The sequence below is a fragment of the Trachemys scripta genome, chromosome 1 (genome assembly GCF_013100865.1).
Source record: "Trachemys scripta elegans isolate TJP31775 chromosome 1, CAS_Tse_1.0, whole genome shotgun sequence".
Classification (NCBI taxonomy): Eukaryota; Metazoa; Chordata; order Testudines; family Emydidae; genus Trachemys; species Trachemys scripta.
Genome location: NC_048298.1, coordinates 88,638,653 through 88,662,259, shown reverse-complemented (window position 1 = coordinate 88,662,259; position 23,607 = coordinate 88,638,653). Strand labels below are relative to the sequence as shown.

Here is a 23,607-nt window from a genome sequence, read left to right as displayed (position 1 = left end):
GTCCTGAACTGTTGTGTAAAGCTGCTGTTAAATGCCTGCTCTATTTCACTTCTAATTATGGTTACTATTTTTTCATATAGAGCTATAAGCTTATGCAGCACTTTACTCCTAGATCTAAGTTTTCTATCCCACAGAACTGACTCTCAAACTATGACCAACACAAGGCATGGGCAACAATTCAGGATGGGAAGGATGTGGGGATTATTAATGAGGAAAAGAGGGAGGAGAGATGGATGGACAAAGATTTGGAGGAGGATACCTGACAGGATGACCGGGAGATACTGTAGTAGGGAAGAAGGATATAGAGCTGAGGGAGGGGGAAATGCAGAAAAAAGGAACAGTAAAGTAAGAGGACTGGGAAGAGTTTAGATGGTGGGTGGGTGGGGAGTTGCAAAGGGAAAGTGAGAGCAGAGGTGTAGGTGGGGAATTACATAAGGCCTTGCATATTAACATGAGCTTGAATTGGATGTGTTGAGGCAGGAAGCCACAAGCATAGGAAGGTATCCCTATGGAGCAGAAGGAGATAAAGACGACATTACTAGTGGTATTTTGGACAGGTTGAAGAGGAGAAGGTTACAACAATAAGGGCAAGAACTGACCATGGTTTTAATGGTGGGAACAGGAAGGAAAGATTTCAGAGTAGCAGCCGTGTTAGTCTGTATCCGCAAAAAGAAGAAAAAGGAGTACTTGTGGCACCTTAGAGACTAACAAATTTATTAGAGCTCCTCAATATATGTTCCATTCTATATGCATCTGAAGAAGTGGGCTGTAGTCCACGAAAGCTTATGCTCTAATAAATTTGTTAGTCTCTAAGGTGCCACAAGTACTCCTGTTCTTCTTTTTGAGGAAGGAAAGAGTGGATTCTGGTGATAATTAAGAGGAAGAAGAAACAGGACTTAGCGAGAGCCTAAGTGGTGGGGGTGTTCCTGGGAACATGAGGGAAAAGGCAAGTTAGAAAAGATCAGAGGCAGCGAACTGAATGTGGTTAGACTCCACAGAAAAAGGGGTCTTAGCAAAGAAGATGATCCAGTATGGAGTGCTGAATTAGATAGAAGAGGAGCTGTGACAGAAGGGAACAAGAGATGACTGGAGAGCTAGGAAGAAGAGCCAGGAGAATGGAGTGATTCATAATACAAAGGCTGCGGTGAGCCTGGAAAGGGGTTTTTAACTATACAGAGAACATGTGTATTTCAGGACCTATGGGAGGCTCATGTGGAATTCACCATGACCAGGTGAGGCACAGGCAGCTGCATGAAGCTGGTTTAACCTTAACCAGCCAGAGGGCCTAATGTTCTTTTTATTTTACTCTAGTGAAACCCCAATGTACTATTGCCAGCCCCAGGTATTCAAAGATCATGAGTCAGGTCCCAAAAAATCACAGAGATTGGCTTTAAAATCATGAGAATTAAAAAAAAAAAAATTAATTTGACTTCTGGTTTCTGAGCCTTTAGGAGCACTCAGGCACAGGTGCCAGCTTCCTCATTTCCCCCAGGGGGGCTAGATCCTTGCTCTGCCTCAGGCCCCGCCCCACTCCACCCCTAGCGCCAAGGCCCCACCCCTGCCTGCCCCACCTCCTCCCCTCCAGCATCTCCTGCACACCGCTGTTTGGGAGGCGCAACTGATTGGCAGGGCCACCAGTGAGTGCTGAGAACCCACTATTTTTTCTCCAGGGTTTCTCTAGCCTCAGAGTACCCACGGAGTCAGCACTCATGCACTCAGGTCACATTTGCAAGATTTTCTCTGCTACCAGGAGGTCTAGAAACTTACCCTTTTTATATGAAAGCTGAGATTCTCACATAATCACTTGCCTCCAGGATCTGGGGCAGTAAGTGAAACACTAAATATTAGGAGACTCACAATAAAAATTGAGAACAAAATGGCAACAACAAGACCTCTGACTTCACTGGAATTACTCTTCATTTTGGGTAGTTTTCACTGCAGCATTAACTTGGTGATTGGCACCTAAATTAGCCTAGCCTGGGCATGAGCAGCCATGCTGAAAAACCATATCCAAGCTACTGTGTCCTTACTGGGTGCTGCACTGTGGTAGCTCTGGCCATGAGGGCATGCTACTGGGCCAAAATTACCCTGTTGTCATTATATTGGGGGCCTCACTTGAGATTTTTGAATGCTTCAGATTGGCAATACATCTGTGCTTCTCACTTGCCTTGCCATTCCCCCGTCCCTCTCCCACCCCTTCACCTTCCCTGTCCCTTGCCATCACCACACCCGCTGTCCTCCCCACCTTCACCATACCCAGTGTCCTCCCCGCCTTCACCACACCCGCTACCCTTCCCTACACTCACTACCCACCCCCTCCCTTGCCATCACCACAACCACTGTTCCCCTCCCTCCCCTTCACCACACCCGCTACCCACTCCCTCCCTTGCCATCACCACAACCGCTGTTCCTCCCCACCTTCACCACACCCATGGCCCACCCTGCCTTCACCACACCTGCTACCCACCCCCTCCCTCACCATCACTACATCCACTACTCAGCCCTCCCTCGCCTACACCACACCCACTGTTCCCCCCACACCTTCACCACACTCGTGGCCTACCCTGCCATCACCACATCCATTGCCCATCCCCTCTCTCGCTATCATCTCACCTGCAGCCCAGCCCACCTCCTCCTCCCTTGCCATCACCACACCTGCTGAGCAAGCCAGCCCACGCACCCACCCTAGACCACTTCACCCTAGACCTTGACTCGTCCTGTCTCTTTAAATCCTACTTCGGGCCAATGACTAATCAGCGTTCTGTCCCCGCCCCCTCATGAATATTCCACCTGGGAAGGAGGCAGGGCTCAGCCCCGTATGCTAATCGCAGCTGCTGATCGCTGACGCGCAATCACACCACGAGCCGCCTCGCCCGCTGATTGGCCGGCGGAGACCTGGTCTCATTGACAACAAGCCGAGGAAACGCGCGGCCCTGGCTCCTGGCACGCAGGTGGGGGCGGGGCTGGCCCAACATGGCGGCGGCAGCGGCGGGTGCTGGGAGCCTGGGCTGAGGCGGTGCCCGGCCGGGTGAGGGTTGAGGCGCTGGGCGCACGGCGGGGGCGGGCCCGTGTGCGGAGTCGGGATGGAGAGCCGCGAGCTGGGCATGGAGGCCATGGAGACCCTGACCGAGCTGGGGGACGAGCTCACCCTGGGGGACATCGACGGTGAGAGCGGGGAGTCCGCAGGGCAGGGAGCCCGGGCTGTGCCCGCCCCTCTGGGGGGTGCCCGGGGGCACTGACATAGGGGAGTCGGGGCTGTGCCAACCCCTCTGGAGTGTGCCTGGGGGTGGGTGCGCACACTGCATAAATCACTTGTGGAACTCATTGCCAGGGGATGTTGTGAACGCCAAAAGCGTAAGGAGGTTTAAAAAAGAACTAAAGTTAATGGCGGCTAGGTCCATCAATGGCTATTAGGTAGGATGGACAGGGCTGTAACCCCATGTATTGGGTGACCCTAAACATCTGACGGCCAGAAGCTGGGACTGGACGACAGGGGTGGATCACTCCGTAATTGTTCTGGATGTGTCTCTTGGTGCTCTGGTACCGGCCACTATCGGAAGACAGGCTACTGGTCTAGATGGATCATTGGTCTGACCCAGCATGGCATTTCTTATGTTCTTACGTGGTAGGTGCATGGGGGGGAGGCACTGACCTATGCCCAGGCTGTGCCTATCTCACTGGGGGGCATACCAGGGGGCACTGTCATGTGTGTGGAGAGAGGTGCTGATGTGTGATTGGGCTGTGGTTGCTTCTGGTGGTGGCCTCAGCATGTGTGATTTCAAGTTTTGCCCACTGCCCTCTAAAGTATGTAGTGGGTGTATGGCCAGCTTGTGGCCCCCCCTTTCTCTGATGGGGAGAGTGATGCGTGTGGCAGCTTAAGCCTGTGTCTTCCTCTACAGAGTAGTTGGCAGGGGAATGAAATGTGTGGGGTTCACTAATGCACATGTGGCCATTCTGTGCCCATCCACTCTGGGGTGTGTAGCATAGGTGTGATGTACATGTGGCAAGCCTGTGGTCACCTGCACAGTATCTAGTGGGGCAAAATCATTCAGTAGACTTGCAGTGTGTGTGGTAAAATTGCTCCTTTAGATATGTCACTTCCTCTTATGATGTGTGTGTGATGTGAGGCCACCCCTGCAGTCCTGGATACATGTGCCTGCCTAGACAACATTTATGTGCCCACCTAGGAATGTCTGCCTGTTACAGATATGAGTCATGTGTGGTGAAACTGTCCCCATCCCACCGCAGGCAGGCATGCAACATGTGTGTCCTATTCACTGGTCTTCCCATGATGTGCCTACAGCATCCTGTGTGCCTCCCTGTGAAACAGTTCTGACATGATATGGCTAGCATAGTAGCTGCACCCTAGAAACCTGTCAAGTATCAGAGGGGTAGCCGTGTTAGTCTGGATCTGTAAAAAGCAACAGAGGGTCCTGTGGCACCTTATAGACTAACAGATGTATTGGAGCATAAGCTTTCATGGGTGCATCCGACGAAGTGGGCATTCACTCACGAAAGCTTATGCTCCAATACATCTGTTAGTCTTAAAGGTGCCACAGGACTCTGTTGCTTTTTCCTAGAAACCTGCTTTCTGTTAGCGTCAGGGAACTTCCTTAGGGGATAAAGGTGTGCCTGTTTGCTTCCTTCCTGTACCCCTACTGACTACATTGTTGTATTCTGGGTGTGTAGACTGTGTCTCAGAGCAGCATTTATACCACTCTGTCAGTTTAAGACACTTATTTAAGAGTTTACAATGTGGAACTCTATCTAAAAATGCTGCTACTTTGATGTGTGGGAGCAGTCCTGTCACTTGATGAACAATCCTGTTTAACTTGTACCCATTGTTTTTTTTTTTTTAAAGGTTTTTAGAGAGACTGACTCACTGTGGGTGGCGCTTAGATACCGTATATGGAAGATATTAGAATAGTGCCCTTTCAGTCTAGGACAGGTGCTCAGTCCCAGGTCTAGTAGGTCCCGTCCCTTTTTCTAGTTCTTGCTTTTAGCTTCTTGCCAGTACTACCCTGCAGTAATAGGGATTAAAAATATCTTTTTTAGAATCAAATAAATTAGTGATGGAATAGCCCAATTAAGTCGCATCTTCTTTCTCCCAGTACCACCCTTGCTAAAATCAAGGCTTGGCTGTTTCCAACAGCATATTCCCCAGGGCTTTTTCAAAGTCAGTTTCAAATGACTCAGGTGATTAGACTTCCACTAATTGCTATGAGAGGTTATTCTACAGATCATGTACCTTACCGTTAGATTTCTTTTGTTAGTCTCTAAGGTGCCACAAGTACTCCTGTTCTTCTTCTTACCGTTAGAGAAGTTTTCCCTTTGTTCAGTTTCATCCTGTTGCTCCTTGTTACATCTCTTTGGATCACTCTAAACATTTCCATCTCTTCCTTAGTGTTTATACTCTTCATGTTTGTAGAGAACTTGGGTGGTGGGGCAGTGCCGCAGAGGAGGGGAATCTACTTTCCAGCAACCTGGGGCAACCAAAAACTTATCTTGAACAAATGAGAGCTAATTACTTACTGCTTGACAAACCGCTCTTGTTGACTCCCCAGGGGCTAAAAATGAAAACTGACCTGCAGAAGACAGTGGAGATTTGCCAACCTGGCCTGCTATTGGGCTAACTGCCTTTTCTTGCTTTTCTCACCAGTTTTGCCTTGGGTGCATGTGGCTGAGGCAGTGAATGTCTAATGGGTGCAACACAGGCTTGAGTCAGATGTCCTGGAGTAATAACTGCAACTGATTTGCAGTGTAGCCTTGGGCAAATCAGTTATTTCTCTCTGCTTCCCAGTCTGTAAAATGGGATCATATTCTTACCTTATAAGATTGTGATAAGGTTTAATTACAGTAATTAATGGTTGTGATGTACACTGAAGATTTAGTGTTACTCCATGTGAGTATAAATAATATATGTTCTCCCTGAGGAGCTGCATGGGATGCAACTTCTTGGACACTGAGGCAAGATGCAATTGCTAATCAGTCTGCAGTCAGATGTTCTGGTTGCACTCATGATTAAATGCAGTTCAAAGCAAAGGAGAAGCTTATCGTTGAGGGAGGTAAGGGAAGCCTTTCTTCCTTCAACAAATTGTGGTTCTAAGTGTTTAGCCACTGATTTCCACAAGCTCAGTGGTTTGACTTTCTTTAAAACTTGGCAGCAAAGTTTTGTTTAATGTTATTTTTTTGTATTTAATAGAAATCATTTGAATAGATTATTTAAAATTAAATTTGAAATGGACAGATTTATTTTTAAAAATAAACTTCTGTTTATTTAAATAGAAAAATCAAATTCCAGTCTCCATCCAAGGAGGAGAGAGAAATATAATTCAAATATAATTGTTTAATTGTTAAAGAGCTCAGCTTCTTCACTGATGTGAGTGTGGTATTAAATCATAGTTGGACTCAATGTCACAACATTTTGTTGACATTTTACTGGTACTGAGTTGCCTAGAACTGTATTCTGTAGTAACTTGTCTTGTTCCTCTTTAGTGGTTCACTCCTTTCAAACACATAAGGGCACATATAATCTTTGCAAAATAATAGGTTCATCATTTAGTTGCTAGCTGTTGGCAGCCTTCCATAGTCCTGAAATCTTATTTTCTGGCTTATGCAGTTTGCGTGGTTATTTTGCAGGTTTCCTCTCTCATTCTTTGCTTTGGCAAATAGGTTTTAGGAAGGAGAGTTGTCATCTGGCTTTGTGTTTCTTACACTTCTTTGTATTATTTTATTCTCATTGTACTTTTGCTAGTAAAGCTATATAGTTTTTGGAAAATGTGTTTGTCCCATATGCAGCCTAATGTCCTGAAATTCATCCTTTGGGGCTTTTTCGTTTGACTTTTTGGTCAGATTCAGGTTAAACAACACTCGGTTACTGATAAAAGTGGGATTTGACTTGTTGATGAAGCAATATATTTAAAAAAAACAAACAAAACAAAACAAAAAAAACCAAAACACCTTCCTAAGATTCCAAGTCCGTAACTTCAGAATTGTGAATAAATGCTCTTTAATACAAAATAATTGAAAATCAGCTTCTAAATAGGAACTACTGTGCCAGAACAAAACTGAGTCCAATTTAGACCTGTTTCCTGCCTCTAATAATAGCCACTGATGGATTCTTCAGAGGAAACTGAAAAGCCTTGTTGTGTAAGACTACACTGATAAGCATGGTGGGTATTTTATTCCTGACCCCAGCGGGTGATCAGTTTGACAGGTTATGCGGATAAATATCTTTTGTCATTTTATCCACGTTAGCACTGCTGTAGATGTTATCCTTATTTACAAATGTTTAATTCTCTTGACATTTTCCTACGTGCTTCAATAGTATTTTGTGACAGGTTCATTGGATGTTGCATAAAAATGTATGTCCTTCATTCATCTGGCCAAAACCGCAGTTAGTTTTATTAGTCTTTTGCACCATCTGGTAGCTGTTTCCCTCAGATAGTTGATGTGCAGATGGAAAGTAAATTATTGGGCCTCTTGCAGCCAAAGTAACATCAACTTATTCTCAATGTATAACTAGGCTGGGGGGGGGCGGAGAATCCATTTGGGCCTCCCAGACTTGACAGTTTTTTTCTTTAAAATAGATTATTCTCACTCTTGGGGATTTATCCCATCAATTTACTGATATGGGTAGAAGTGAGAAAAGTGAGGAAGATTAATATGGTAAAAGGCATAGAGGATGCAAAGATGCTGGATAATATTTACTTGCTTTTCTGCCATGGAGGCTGTGAAAATTAATTAGTTAATATGTACGTGGCATTTTGGAGTGAAGTCTTGTATAAATGTGGAGTATTAAGAGCCCTTCTGCTGTGTCTGTACAAACTGAGCCAACCTCTTATGAAAAGCTCTTTTTTCCCCCTACACCCCTACCTAGCCACCAAGGCAGCCTTATGGGCTTGTTGCACTCTGCAGGATAAAATGGAAGGATCTCTAGGTTAGATCCTTTTAGGGAGCAGTGATGCTTTCGTTTCTAATGTCTTATTCTTTGTTTTCATTGTTAATGGATCAATGCTTGCATTAGATTAATGGTTGCTGTGGAACTCTAGCCTGGTTAGAAGGGACATGTATTGCAGGAGATCACGAGGCATGTTTATTTTTTAAATTAACACCTTTAAAAAAAATCAATCTAAGAACTAAATGTGGGCATTGCTTCCTCTCACCAAAGCCCTGTAGGATGATGGTTCCGCTAGGCTTTTGTCTTTCCCTTAGGCTTAAACTTTAACGTAATCTGAATTCTTGTCCAAATTTCCCCACTTCTGAGGTGCTTATTGAGACAGCTACCATTTATTCCCTTACGCTTCCCTAAAAGCTTGGTGGGGGAGTAATTGTTGGGTGGGGCTCTGCAATTGTTTTGTTTCTATGTGACATCTGATTGTCTTGGAAGGCAGCTGTATTAAAATGTGGGATTTGTAATGTCTGTGCTCGTTTTGGAGATGGCTTTATTAATTCTTGTTTGCGTGGGAGTTGCGGAACAGGCTGCCATCAGACTCAGCATGGGTAGGTGCTGTTGCAGACTCTTCTTATGCAGCTCTTCCGCATCTCCCTCCTGACTGTAGCAACCTCCTCCCCACCGCTGTTCCAGATGTGACCCCTTGCTGTCTGCAAATACTACTAAGCGTGTGTCATGTAGCCTCTTCTATTCCGGTCCTGGATCATCCTGAACCTCTGCTTCCTCCCTCCCATGCTCACATAAGCTTCTGAGTCCTGACCTAATGATGGTGGAGGAATGGCATGAGGATAGCACTTAAAATTTTTTCTTATTCTTTTCAGAGATGCTGCAGTTCGTCAGCAACCAGGTTGGGGAGTTTCCGGATCTGTTTTCAGAGCAGTTATGTGGCACCTTCCAGAGCAGTGGTGGAAGTAGCAGTGGTGGAACCTTGGACCATCCACTGCAGAGCTCATACAGCCAGGCACAGCTGCAGTCCTTCCCATCCACCGCTGCCTCTCCCCAGCTCCAGGCTGTGCAAGTCAAAGTGCCCCAGGCAACAGCACCTGCCCCTCAGCGGTCTGCACCCCTCCTTCAGCCTCGTCCCCAGCTCCAGCCCCAGCTCCAACAGCAAACGGTGATGATTACTCCAACTTTCAGCTCTGCTCCCCAGACCAGGTTCATTCAGCAACCGCTGATATACCAGAACGCAGCCACGAGTTTTCAAGGTAGCGCCTGGGGGCTCAGAACGCTGTTTTTTGTATTGTAGGCACGAAAAAAAGCTACTTTCCAGAGAAAACGTAGGCATGATGGCTCTAGAGGATGCTGTTTGCCCAATAATTCTAATTTATGACCTGGTCTTTGAGAAATCGCCGGTACAGCATGAAGAGTTTCAGTCTAAATGAAGTGTACTGTCACTGCGACTCAATGGGCAAGACAGGAAAACTCTAGTGTGTGGGTTTCTAACTCTTTTCGTATGATCTACTTGTGACTCATCTACACTTGCTCGCCTCAAACGTGGCCCCACAATCCTTGGCATTGGCTTCTTGGGGGGGCTTTGTAGGTGCTTTAGAAATTGTCACAGTTTACTTTTGTAGTGCTGCTAGCTGTGGGAGCAAAGGATAAACCCAGGACCTGAACTCTCATTCTCTCCCACATGGCAGTATGTTTTGCCACTAGAAGGTTGAGCCGTCTTCCCGCTGTGGCTGTGCATCCAGGGCAATAAAATAAGGGACTAAAGCATGTGGTATGAGGATTCAGGTACTCAGTTAATGCTTTTGCTGCGTAGGGGCACTTCCCAGAAGGTTTAATTGGAAATCATCTTACCTTGGTGCCTGGGAGCCCTCGTCATGGACCAGGACTCCCCTGAGCTAGGTGCTGTACAAACACAGAACAAAAAGCCCCTGCCCCAAGGAGCTAAACTAATAAAAATAATGAGCTCTCATTAAGGTCAGTCATTATAGTTCTCTATTGTTTAGGCATCAGATTCTGTTCTCATTTCAGGTGCCAAGAGCTGATGCAAGGGATAAGTCACAGGGAGTATTAATGGCAGCATAGTAGGGAAGGCTGGGCCAGAGACTCTGATATAATTAAAACGTTCAGCAGATAAAAGGGTGCCCAACCTCTTCCTCCCATGCTCTTGCCATTCAGCTGGTTCCCAGTGCATCTCAGATTCTTATGTGCTAGGCCCAGTGCCATCAAGGGAATTTGTAAGGTAGTTCACAAGGTAGTGGTGGTGCCATGAGTTACCTACTCAGCCATTTACAATCTTCTTGGGTGTCACTCACAACCCCCAGACTGAGCGCCTCTCTGCTGTGCTATCCCTCACATCTTTTTCTTCTTTTCAGTGCTTCAGCCTCAGGTTCAGAGCCTGGTGACGTCCTCCCAAGTTCAGCCAGTCACCATCCAGCAGCAGGTGCAGACTGTGCAGGCTCAGAGAGTGTTCACACAGGCTGCCAATGGCACCATCCAAACACTAACCCCTGCCACAGTCCAGACAGTAGCTGCTCCTCAGGTCCAGCAAGTTCCAGTAAGTAAAAATATGGAATATGCAAAGAAGGGTGTGCCTAGTGCCCTCAGCAAATGCAGTGTGGAGGGCACAATTTGCAGAACTCCCCAGGTTCCATCAGGGAGGATAAGGCAGGAGCAGGCTTGGTTGCTGACTGATCCAGGAATTGGGTGTGGCGGGTGGGGCTGGCTGAAGCTTAGTTGCTTGATTGGTGCTGGGCTTCCTCTGGGATCCTGAGTTGTTGGGTGTGGAAAGTGATTCTAACAAATCTTTCCAAAAACATCTTGCTTTATTTAGCCCAGGCAAAAGAGCTCCTCATTGTGAACATACCACTTGGAATGTTTTGGACTTCACCCTCAGCAAGTTTGCAGATGACACTAAACTGGGAGGAGTGGTAGATACGCTGGAGGGTAGGGATAGTATACAGAAGAACCTAAACAAATTAGAGGATTGGGCCAAAAGAAATCTGATGAGGTTCAACAAGGACAAGTGCAGAGTCCTGCATAGGATTCTTTCGTCCTAAGTGCACTGCTACAGACTAGGAACCGAGTGGCTAGGCAGCAGTTCTGCAGAAAAGGACCTAGGGGTTACAGTGGACAAGAAGCTGGATATGAATCAAAAGTGTGCCCTTGTTGCCAAGAAGGCTAACGGCATTTTGGGCTGTATAAGTAGGGGCATTGCCAGCAGATCGAAGGATGTGATCATTCCTCTCTATTTGACATTGATGAGGCCTCATCTGGAGTACTGTGTCCAGTTTTAGGCCCCACACTACAAGAAGGATGTGGAAAAATTCGAAAGAGTCCAGCGGAGAGCAATAAAAATGATTAGGGGGCTGGAGCACATGACTTATGAGGAGAGGCTGAGGGAACTGCGATTGTTTAGTCTGCAGAAGAGAAAAATGAGGGGGGATTTGATAGCTGCTTTCAACTACCTGAAAGGGGGTTCCAAAGAGGATGGATCTAGACTGTTCTCAGTGGTACCAGATGACAGAATAAGGAGTAATGGTCTCAAGTTGCAGTGGGGGAGGTTTAGGTTGAATATTAGGAAAAACTTTTTCACTAGGAGGGTGGTGAAGCACTGGAATGGGTTACCTAGGGAGGTGGTGGAATCTCCTTCCTTAGAGGTTTTTAAGGTCAGGTTTGACAAAGCCCTGGCTGGGATGATTTCTTTGGGGATTGGTCTTCCTTTGAGCAGGGGGTTGGACTAGATGACCTCCTAAGATCCCTTCCAATCCTGATATTCTATGAATATCTGTCTTGTCACATAGCATGATTAGATGTAGCACTGGGCAAACTTCACAAGTTTGACTAAGCATCAAAAGTCTGGCTGCATAGTTGCACGTTATCCTGTGTGTCTAAGTTGCTTTGGTCAGCCAAACCAAACTGGAAATCTCATGCTAGCAGTCTTTTATGGTAGATTTCTAATTGTTCCTATTTTTGTTTAGGCTGCCAATAACCTGTGTGCTTCTTCTGTTCCTGTTAGAATTTCACCGATGCAGCTATTAGAGCATTTTCCACTGTGAATGTCTGCCATATGGAACATCATCCAGTATTTCTCTGCTGCTTCATCTTTTATCAAATCTCTTCTGAAAATATACCCACAAGAGTAAAGGGATCTGTTTTCTCCCTTTGCTATTATGTGAAGTGCTTCACCGTAGGGTATACACTCTGTATGAAAGAGATTACTGAGGTTAAGCAAAACAGTATCATGCCACTTATTGTCCCACCCAGGATCAGGAATGGTGAAGTAGCTGCAAAAATGGAAAAGCAAGGAAGAATATTTTAGAATAAAGGGTAACCAGCCTTTACTGTTGGCTTCAATTTGAGTGAAGTTTGGGTTAACTGATTATTTCAGCCAAATGAGGTAAAACCTGACCTTAATTCTCAGGCCATAGGTGAGAATGATGGAATCCTAGAAATGTAGGGCTGGAAGAGACCTTGTGAGGTCATTGAGTCCAGCACCCTGCAGGACCAAGTACATCTAGACCATCCTGGACAGGTGTCTGTACAACCTGTTCTTAAAAACTTCCCATGATGGGGAATCCACAACCTCCCTTGGAAGCCTATTACAGAGCTTAATTCTCCTTATAGTTGGAAAGTTTTTCTTAGTATCTAATGTAAATCTCTCTTGCTGCAGATTAAGCCCATTATTTCTTGTCCTACTTTCAGAGGACATGGAGAACAATTGACCACCATCCTCTTTATAACAGCACTTAACTTACTTGAAGGCTGTTATCAGGCTCTCCTCAGTCATCTTTTCTCAAGACTAAACATGCCCAGTTTTTGAACCTTTCCTTATAGGTCAAGTTTTCTAAGCCTTTTATCGTTTTTGTTGCTCTCCTCTGGACTTTGTCCACATCTTTCCTAAAGTATGGCACCCAGAGCTGGATGCAGTACTCCAGCTGAGACCTCACCACTGCCAAGTAGAGCAGAACAGTTACCAAATGCTATTAGACTTTCACAATTGCACCACATTGACTCCTATTCCATTATTTGATCCATTATACCGTCCAGATCCTCTCAGAAGTCCTACCACCCAGCTAGTTGTTCCCTATTCTGTAGTTGTGCATTTGATTTTTTCCCTTCCTCAATGTAATAATTTGCACTTGTTTTTATTGAATTTCATCTTGTTGATTTAAAAACAATTATCTAATTTGTCATGGTTGTTTTGAATTCTAATCCTGTATGCCAAAAACGCTTGCTGCCACTCTCACCTTGGTGTCATCTGCAGATTTTATAAGTGTACTTTCTACACCATTGTCCAAGTCATTAATTGAAAATATTGAATTGTATTGGACTCAGGACTGACCCCTGTGGGACCCCACTAGGTACCTCTTTATTTTGACACCAAATGGTTGATGATTACTCTGAGTACAGTCTTGCAACCAGTTGTGCACCCACATTAGAGTAATTTTCCCTAGTTTGCTCATGAGAATTTAATGTTGGACTGTGTCAAATGCCTTACTAAAATCAAGCTATACCATGTCTACAGCTTTCCCCTATCTCTTAGTCCAGTAACCCTGTCAAAGAAGGAAATTGGGTTGGTTTGTTATGATTTGTTCTTAACAAATCCATGCTGGGTATACTTATAATCCTATTATCCTTTAGATGCTTACACAAGGATTGTTTAATAATTTGTTCTATATCTTGCCAGGTATCAGTTAGGCTGACTGGTCTATAATTCCCCAAGACCTCTTTGTTCCTCTTTTTAATGATAGGTACTACGTTTATCCTTCTCCAGTCCGCTGGGATCTCACTCATACTCCATGAATTCTTGGAGATGATTGGTAACTGTTCAGAAATTGATTCAACTAGTTCCTTAAGGACTGTAGGATGAATTTCATCAGGACCTGCTGACTGAATACATCTAACTTGTCTAAATATTCTTGAGCCTGTTTTCCCTATTTTGGCTTGCTTTCCTTCCCCTTTGTTGTCAATATTATGTTGAGTATCTGTTCACCATTAACTTTTTAGTGAAGATTGAAGCAAAATAGGTTTTAAACTCCTCAGCTTTCTTGATGTCATCGCTTATTAGCTCTCCTTCCCTGCTAAGAAGAGGACCTACGTTTTCCTTTGTCTGTCTCTTGCTCCTACTGTGTCTGAAGAACCTCTTCTTACTGCCTTTTATGTTCCTTGCTAGTGGAATTCATTTCGTGCCTTGACCGTTCTGATTTTGTCTCTACATGCCTGTACTTTCTTTGAACTCTTCCTTAGCACTTTATCCACGTTTCCACATTTTTTAGGATTCCCTTTTGATTTTTCAGGTAATTAAAGAGCTCCTGGTGGGCCATATTGGCCTCTCACTATTCTTCCTATCTTTCTTTTGCATTGGGATAGTTTGCAGTTGTGACTTTAATATTGTCTCCTTAAGAAACTGCCATATCACTTGAACTCCTTTTCCCTTAGATTGTCTTCCCATGGGACCTTACCTACCAGTTCTGAGTTTATTAAAATCTGCTTCTTTCAAGTCCATTGTCCTTCTGCTGCTGCTCTCATTCCTTCCTTTCCTTAGACTCATGAATCTCTCATTTCATGATCACTTTTCACCCAAATTGCCTTCCACCTTTAGCTCCACAATCAAACCCTCCCTGTGTCCAAGAATCAAATCTAAAATGGCTGTCCCTGTTATGACCTCCACTTTCTGAAATAAAAAGTAGTCCTCAGTATGTTCCAGGAACTTACTAGAGATTTTGTGTGTTGCTGTATTACTTTTAACTACCCAGACATATATTGGAAAAGACCTCCATTACTATCAGGCTTGTGTTTTGGATATTTCTGTTTGTTCGCCACCGCCATCGCATCCTCCTGACTTGGTGGTCTATAATACGGCCGGAAATGCTGTGTTCAAACCAGCATTTGAATGGCTGCTAGAGTGCTCACCCCAGTAAAATAGGGTATGTTCTCAGGGGAGCCAGTTATAGGTGCAACCACTGCAGAGGGGAGACTTACACCCACCCTTTTATTTTTGCATGTTCATTTCCCCATAGAAATAGACATGACTTGAAAACCAGTGGCAGTCTTGTTTCTTCCTTTCCCATCTTCCAGCCTTGCGTACAGGTTGTCTCATTGTGGAGTTTGCGCTGACTTCTGACATTCAGAGAAAGTCCTGGTGGTGTGGGGTGAGGGAAATAGGGTTTCCGGATCCCAGGCTTTTGCTACCTACCAATTCTTCATGCAGTCGGATAGGTCTGTTATGTGACAAGTTTGTGGTTTCTGGAGATGGAGATGTATTTCCTGATGCTCACCTGCTGTGTTCCCTAGGTTCTGGTCCAGCCTCAGATCATAAAGACAGATTCTCTTGTCTTGACAACTCTGAAGGCAGATGGTAATCCAGTTATGGCTGCAGTTCATAATCCGGCCCTCACTACACTGACCACCCCTATTCAGACAACAGCACTGCAGGTACCGGTATGAACATTTTCTCTAAGTTGTTGCCTCTCCTTTTAAGTGTTTGTTAGTGCTCTCCATAAGTGACAATGGGAGGGAGTTGGAGTGCTGTCCTGGTCATGCCCGAGATGAGGAATAGCCTCTCTCTTCCACCAAGGCTACATATGCAATTTGTGCATTTTTGGCAGTATCTGCTGACCAGAGAGCAAAGACCAAGGGTAGATTGCTGTTCACCTTTTTGCTGCATTAGCTGGAGAGGAACATGAACTAATAATCCACTGCCATTTTAAAGCTCATTGGAACAGGAGAGCACTCATCATTACAAGGTAGCAAACTTAAAATAGCTCAAAGAAATCTTAATGCATACTCTGTGAAACTTGCTACTACTAGATATTATTCAGGCAGATGGCATGGTAAATTTCAAACACAGGTGTCTATGTGAAAAGCATCCTCAGTGACACTTAACTGTAATAGCGATTACAGGAACTGTCAGGCATGCTCCATAGCATAAACAGATCACTGACTCAAAAAGAAAATCTCCTGGAAAGGTTCTAGTATTGCATAGACTGGTTCATGATGAGAATGTTTCTTTTTCTCCCAAAGCATCCACAGTTGGAGACAACTTTACAAGCCTAGATTAACCATTGGCTTGCTCTGGCATGGTAGCTGGTTTTATTGGGTAGTTGTGAGCAAACTGTAAATAGAATTGTCAAAATATTGGCTCCTTTTTAAAAAAGGAGTTGCTATCCTAGCTTGCAAAAGACCATCTGGCCAAGCAGCACAAAGATTTGAAGGGGTAGTAAAATAGAAGCCTTGGGCCATACTTGCTAGGTGGTGGAATTATGCATTTTTTCACTTCCCCCACAAAGGGATTCTCAAAGAGCTTTATTTCTCATTGTATAAAGGTAGTTTTGGAGAGCCATTGGTTAGTACAAAGGATTTTGGGAGCCAGCAGAATCTTGAGTTTGTTTTTCACATGTTCAAATGAAAGTGACTCAACACTGGTGAAAAGTCTTAGGTCAGCAATCCTGGAGAATAAAGTACTTCCTCTCCATACAGATATTGGCATGGCTGATGGCATTGCTCTACTAATGTGTCTTATCCTTGAGTTGGGGATGGAGTGTGTATTGAGGTGAGGGAGTGTATTTCCTTGGTCGCTGTAACCCTTTTATTTCCTGATTCCACACTTTGTTTTTCAGACTCCTTTTTCTCATGTGGCACATATATCGTGTGTAACTTAGCTGTTACTCTTAATGCTGTTTGTTCTCTGCCTTTTTAGACCTTGGTTGGCAGCAATGGAACCATTTTGACCACGATGCCCATGATGATGGGACAGGAAAAGATGCCCCTCAAACAGGTGCCTGGTGGGGTCAAGCAGCTGGAACCGCCCAAAGAAGGAGAGAGGAGGACGACCCATAACATCATTGAGAAGCGGTATCGGTCATCTATAAATGACAAGATCATTGAGCTGAAGGACCTGGTCATGGGAACAGATGCCAAGGTAAAGAGATGAAAGCTGCTGTCATTAAGCTTGTGTGGTCTGCAGCCCTCTCACCTCCAGATGTGTTAGATAAGAAGAATCCTGTCTGACTGCTTCGTTGGTGAGACCTTAGCTGGTGCAAGCTATTAGTAGTAGTTGTTTTTATTAATTATTATTTGATTGGGATGGTAGGCTGCCAAGGAAAACACATGAATAAGAATACTACTGGCTCAGTGTTCCACGGTGATGCTAGGGGCACTGTTGCTGGAGACGGAGGTAACAAAACACATGACCTAACCTGTCTTGGTGGTTAAAGATTCTCTGGGCCTTTTGTAAGAGTTGTGTTAAATAACTCTCTGGTCAAATCCCAACCTGGCTAACTACAGTGTTACACCGTTCCCCAGTAGTTTCAATACGGTAGTCTTTGCTTCCTTTCTTAACTGTACTGTGCTGTTAAATAGCTACCTGGAAGCGGCTGAATTTCCGTGATGGGTAGATGAATCCTATAAATTGTCTCAAAAGAGCTTTGGAATGAAAGCTGTAGAAATATAAAACTATTTTTTTTACACGGAACTGGGCAATTTGATTCCTTGTTGCTTTGGTTTGAGAGAACTACTATTGGTTCAAATGCTAAAGGTGTTATGGTGGCAAATAATAAGACCCGAATTCAGGGTTATGCCCTTTCATCCGTGCTATTTGCTGACCTCACTCTTGCAGATAAGGGAGCTGCAATTCTTAACATTGCTTCTGGTGCTAGTGAGGTCATCAGCTGTTGCCTGGGGAAACGGGAAACTTGAGATTTGAAAAACCAGGCGATACACAGTGCTTCCATAGCTGTATGTCTGAGCGGCTCCATGTGCTTTACAAGCTAAACCTAGCAGCATCCCCTAGCAGGCAAATATTTTCACTCTACCGATGAAGGTGGGTTAGGAGGTCTGAGGCACGAAGAAGTTATGGGACTGGCTGAGGATCTCCTAGTGAGCCAGTGGAAGAGTGAGAAATGGTCGTAGTGTTAATCCATAAAAGCGTGTTCCTCCTGAAGAGAGCCCCTTTACTTACTAGCTATGCACTTGTATCTTTTCTGGTTAAGGCTAGACCTGAATTCTGTTACTCTGATTGGGGTTCTTAAACTGTTTTTAATGTTTGTTTCCAATAAATATTAATTCACCCCTCTGGTTCCCAGACACAGTAACTCCCCCTCTAGTTAGCAAGCCACTCTGCACTTCTCAAAGTGTAATCTTTCCTGACCTCAGTGCTGACCCTTTCAGTGGCTGTGTTGGTGCTACTGGATGGTCATTTTTCCACCCTCTCTGTATATCACACGGCGAAGAGTGTGGCACTGCTTAAGGTGGATGGGCCTCTGGTTATGTGATTGTTCTTATAAACTGCTTTCCACACGTGTTGTTTCCATGCAGATGCACAAATCTGGAGTACTGAGGAAAGCCATTGATTACATTAAATACCTACAGCAGGTCAACCATAAGCTGAGACAGGAGAACATGCTTCTGAAGCTGGCTAACCAGAAAAACAGTAAGTTATCAGAGCCAGGCAGGAGTGGGTCAGGAAGCAGGAGCGTGTGCTTCCTCCTGCCCATTTGCACCAGTGGTGAAAGATTGCATGTGAAATAACATCAGCGTTGGCCCATATCTCTGTGGCAAGCTGAGCAAAGTGGGCAGGGCACAGGGCATGGTCAAGAGGTGTGTAGTAAATGGAATCTCTGATCTTTGCAGAGCTGCTGAAGGGCATTGACTTGAGCAGTCTCGTGGACAACGATGTGGACCTGAAGATGGATGACTTCAACCAAAACGTTCTCTTGATGTCTCCCCCGGCCTCTGACTCGGGGTCCCAGGAGGGCTTCTCCCCCTATTCCATTGACTCTGAGCCGGGAAGCCCGCTCCTGGATGATGCAAAGGTAATCGTAGTTAAAAGGAGAGCAAGGGGGGCTATCCTCTCCAGGGGTACGTCATGGCCAGGACTTTAGATCCTTGTGAGTCTCAACAGTGCCAGCTGCTTATCATTCAGGAGCAGTGCTGACAGAGCTCTGAAGGGTAGGGCTGCAGGGAACGGAGAGGTTCTGTAGGGCAAGGGATGGTGTGGGAGGAAAATCAGATTGTCATAAAGGGTGCAAGATACTCTCTGGACGGGACATGACTCTCACCTAAAAGGGCTCTACTTCAGGGGGAGAGCCAAATGCTTGCTCTTGTTTGTTTGTATTGCAATGGCACATACAGGTTCCAACCAAGCCAGGCTGCATCATGCTAAGCTCTGTACAGATATATATGTAGTAAAAGACCGTGCCTCAAAGAACTTTTAGTCTTGAAGCCAAGACACATGACATGGATGAAATAGGAGATGAAGGAAGGGAGGATGGGTTAATAGTAATAGCATGTATTTACACAAACTAGCTGTGTGCCTAATTTCTACAGGCAATAAGCCCATGAGTAGTTGCAATATTAACTCACCACCTGCCTAGTTATCATCAGATAAAAGGATTTTGTAGGCATCACAACCAAGGTGGGCAAGGTGGCTACATGTGGCTTTGATGGAAGCTTAGTGCTCGCCTAAAATAAGGAATCAAAGAAACTGAAATGATGGGGGCCAGAGGGAAGGTTAGTCACTTTGCTACTCCAGGCCCCTCTTACTGAGCCAGAAATGGCTGCCCCAGAGTTCTTGGTGGCATTAGTCAAATATGCTGAAACTCGTGCTCTCCCCGTCATGCATATGTGTGCGCACACATATACACGCACCCACTTGCTGTTTTACAGTGTGTTTAAAGTTATATCTCTTCCTGCTCTTCCTCTCCATCCCTGCCCTTTGTGAAGGTTAAAGACGAACCCGACTCTCCCCCTGTGGCCCTTGGCATGGTGGATCGCTCTCGAATACTTCTCTGTGCTCTCACATTCCTCTGCCTTTCCTTCAACCCTCTGACATCCCTCCTGGAGGGCCGAGGGATGCCCGAATCAGACAGCCCTGTATACCATGGCTCTGGAAGGAATGTGCTGGCCATCGAGTCAGGTAACCATTTAAAAACAGACTTTCAGAGTGCATCAAGCCTCCTTTGTTTACAAAGTATTGTAGTAGTGAGCTAGAACCCCGGCAAAGGGGGAGGTCAGAGACCTGAATAGACTAGTGAGTGCTTTGACATGATTAGTACTTACTTACAAGAGGAAAACTAGGGGCAGTAAAATCAAACAGTCCAGTGGGTTACCAGAAGGTACCTGTACGTAGCCCATCACCACAAACTACCCTGGTTGGACAGGTGCTGTGGAGTTTTGAACTAAGTCATGTTTTTCTATTTCCATAAGGGTGAACTTTCTAATGAAGTTCAAAGAGCTATTTCTCTGGTCATTTTTCATAATTTACAAATCAAGTCATTTGTGAAAATCAGTGCAGAAATCATGGCTCCTGCCACAATGTTAACTTGGCCATGCTTCCCAGACTGTGTGGTTTATGGTGTGTGTTTAACAGCCTACACAGATGTGTTAAATTACACTTTTAACCAGGGCCAGGAACCCTATAGGGACCTCTGCAGTTCCCTGACTTGTAACTGTGCAGCCGTCATGTTGCACTAGCTTACCTTTGTGCATTTAATTAATATCTTACTGTGTTCCTTTCAGGCATCAAGCATCCTGGGATGCCCAGTTCTTCACTAGAACCACTTGCGCTGTCCTCCCCTCAAGGGGAAGTTTAGTTTTGTTTGTTTTTTTTAAAATTAACTTTGTGAAGCGAGATTTTTTTTTGACGTTGCAAGCTTCTAAGTCAGTGTTCAGATGTCGAGAAATCAGTAACTACAGTCAGTTGAAGAAAATCAAATCTTTCCAAGATTCAGGACGTTAAATGGGGTCACAGTGACATGTTGCCTGTTGAGCTTGTGCTATCCCGGCTGACTTCTCTGTATTTCTCTTTCTGCCAGGTGCTGGCGGCTGGTTTGGCTGGATGATGCCCACTTTGCTGCTGTGGCTGGTGAATGGCGTAATTGTCCTGAGTGTGTGTATAAAGCTCCTTGTGCATGGGGAGCCAGTGACCCGGCTGCACTCCCGCTCGTCTGTAATGTTCTGGCGGCATCGCAAGCAGGCTGACCTGGATTTGGCAAGGGTAAAGCAACCCCGCACTATGCAGAGCAAATCCTGCTCTTCCCCCAGTGAACCCTTTGGCGGTCCTGATGGCTGGCACTTGGGAGAATGCCAGCATTTCTAGGGTTAACCTTCCTGTGCAGTTTGAAGTGGAAAACAGGGAGAGAATTGGTGCCAGATAAAGGACACCAGTCTGCACGAGACAAACAACTAAACATGTATAGCACAGACAGCAGCGCTGTAAGCCTCCCATCTACAGCCCCTGCATCTGTGCCTCACTCCTGCCTTGCAGGGCAGCCTCTGGGGGGAGAGGGGAGTTCAGTCTTCATTCCCGCTCAGTACTTGGCAGCAATGACATTCCTCAGCACGGAGAGCTCAGAGCCGCTCAGGATGCCGCTCCTGGGCTGAGGAGGCTGTGGGAGAACTCGGAGGGAATCACAGAATCATAAGCAGGCAGGCAGAACGGGCTGCTTCGGGAGAGACTGCTGTGCCGAGCAGAGCTGGGGGCTAAAGTGGGGGGGGTGTCCCCCTCCCCCTTCCTCAGGATAGGTCGGTCAGCCTGCTGTCTCCCCTGTCCCACACCACTCTCCTCTCCCTCCCACCGCACACATCCGTTGAAAAAGAGGCTGACGATCTACTAGGATCTCCCTGGAATAATGGGATTGAGAAACCTGCATCATGTGACACTGTATCTGCCCCATGATGCATTGCAAACCCTTCCCAAAGCACCCTGCGTCCAGTTGCACAGTGGGATAGCTACCCATAGTGCACTTCTCTCTGTGACGATGTAAGAGTTGCTAGTGTGGATGCACTCTGCCAACATAGGAGCTAGTGTGGACATGCAACAGCGATTTTAATTAAAGCGGCATAACTTTTGACGACAAAACTTAGTAGTGTAGACAAGTCCCTACACTGGCACTCAGCTGAGAGGTGTCAGATTGCATGGGCCATGGAGACTTAACTCTTCTGGTTCCTGGAGGCTCCAGGGCTTGGGAGGGGAAGGGGGTGTAAATGGGTGTGGAGGTGCATGGAAAAAGCTTGCACTGTCTCTGCTCAGACTGTACATGTTCTGGGGGTAAATAGAGTCCTGTGGTCTCAAGGGCTGTCAATGCAGCCCCATTCAGCAGCTTAAATGATCTTTGTTTAACCATTCACCATTGCATTTGCAGGGGGATTTTGCGGCTGCTGCATCAAATCTGCAGATCTGCCTGTCAGTTCTGGGCCGAGCGCTGCCTGCGTCCCGCTTGGACTTGGCCTGCAGCTTGTCCTGGAACGTGATCCGCTACAGTCTGCAGAAGCTGGGGCTGGTTCGCTGGCTACTGAAGAGGACTTCACGGCGACAGCGAGCAAGAGAGGCTGCTGCCGGTTTTGAGGAGGAGGCCAAGACCAGTGCTCGGGATGCAGCTCTTGCATATCACAAGCTCCATCAGCTCCACATCACAGGTAAGGGCAGAGGTTGCAACAGAACTGTCTTCCCTTGACAAAATGAGGACGCTCGTAGCTGCCCTTCTCATTGGGTCCTTGGCAGGGCTCCTTGTCCTGCTCTCCCCAAATCTGCTACTAGCTCAAGGGACAAGTTACACACAGACTGACTTGAAATGTCACAAAGGAACAACACCAGAAGAACATCTCAGTAGGCGTCCCCTCTCCAGGGGTAATAGTATCGCCTCTGGGGTGCTGTGATTTGTAAGGCACCTCCAGGGCTTTAGTTGGCATGATTGAACATTGTTATAAGGTCCTGTCCACACCACAAAGTGGAAGTGTGTCGAACTGAGTGGGGGGTTAACCACGTAGTAAGCTGATTACCCTACTCAGTTGTAATTGTACCGTGGATGGCCTCCAGAATTCCCCGGGGCACATTTTGCAAGAGTAAGCTGTTAGCAGGTGCCCTGGACAAATTCCAGATTGGTTATGCCACCCTAAAATTCATGTTTTTTAAATAAAACCTGGGGTTTCTCTGACTCTCCTCCCCTGAACTGCTGGGTGGCAGTGCTGTATGCTGTTACACAGCTGACGCAGTCCACCTGGCAGGTTTCCGTAGTAAGTGATCCATGTACATTTGGCTTGAAAAATCAGCTTGTTCCTGGGGAGCAAGAGGCTTTCCCAGGTGGCTGCCATTAACTGCTATAGAACCTAAGCTTTCATGGAAATGATAAACATTGTTTCTAGCCCTTCCGGTTGTGGAGACAATCTTCTAGACATGAACAGCAGGGACCGATGCCATGCCGTCTGCAGAAAGACAGCTTGGAGTCTTTGCTGCTGCTCAGAGCTTTCCCATGCAGCAGCAGATTGAGAACGGACCTGAGTCTCGTCAGTGTTCGCTGTTGCTAGTGGCGATCCTGAGGTTCAAATTCACTCATGTCACTTAAGCAAGGGAAGTGGAAGCAGGTGCCGAGCTAATCACTGGAAGAAGACCCTAAAATCAGAGGGGTGGAGGAGTAGATTAGCAGAGACCACCACCAACACACTCAGGCTTGCATCAGCCAGTAGGTGTGGTACACCTCTGAAACTCTGCTTACGTGTATGTGCACACATACTGATGAGTTTTTGGGGATCGTTACGTGATTAGTGGAGCTTTCACCACTTCCTTTGGTAGAATAATTCACAGTCTAACAAACCTCTGACACATCCTAATGTGTAGCCTAAGCTTCCTTTTGCCAATTTTATCCAATTAATGCTGGTTAGGCCCCATTGGACCACCCTGAGCAATTCTCCACCCTTCTTGATTG

The 23,607-nt window shown here is 45.8% G+C and overlaps 1 protein-coding gene across 3 annotated transcripts in view; it reads left to right on the top strand.

The window, feature by feature from the left end:
* The first annotated feature begins 2,889 nt into the window (after positions 1–2,889).
* The window catches only part of SREBF2 (sterol regulatory element binding transcription factor 2), a 36,129-nt gene continuing 15,411 nt past the window's right edge, over positions 2,890–23,607 (top strand). Inside the window, exons 1-10 of one of the 3 annotated variants that reach the window (XM_034775201.1) lie at positions 2,890–2,951; positions 8,776–9,159; positions 10,279–10,460; positions 15,200–15,346; positions 16,605–16,826; positions 18,221–18,335; positions 18,536–18,717; positions 19,628–19,820; positions 20,719–20,900; positions 22,048–22,321. In XM_034775201.1, coding sequence (XP_034631092.1) covers positions 8,778–9,159; positions 10,279–10,460; positions 15,200–15,346; positions 16,605–16,826; positions 18,221–18,335; positions 18,536–18,717; positions 19,628–19,820; positions 20,719–20,900; positions 22,048–22,321 — 1,879 coding nt within the window. In that variant the 5' untranslated portion in view covers positions 2,890–2,951; positions 8,776–8,777. The other 2 variants (XM_034775184.1, XM_034775194.1) reach the window with 2 other exon arrangements.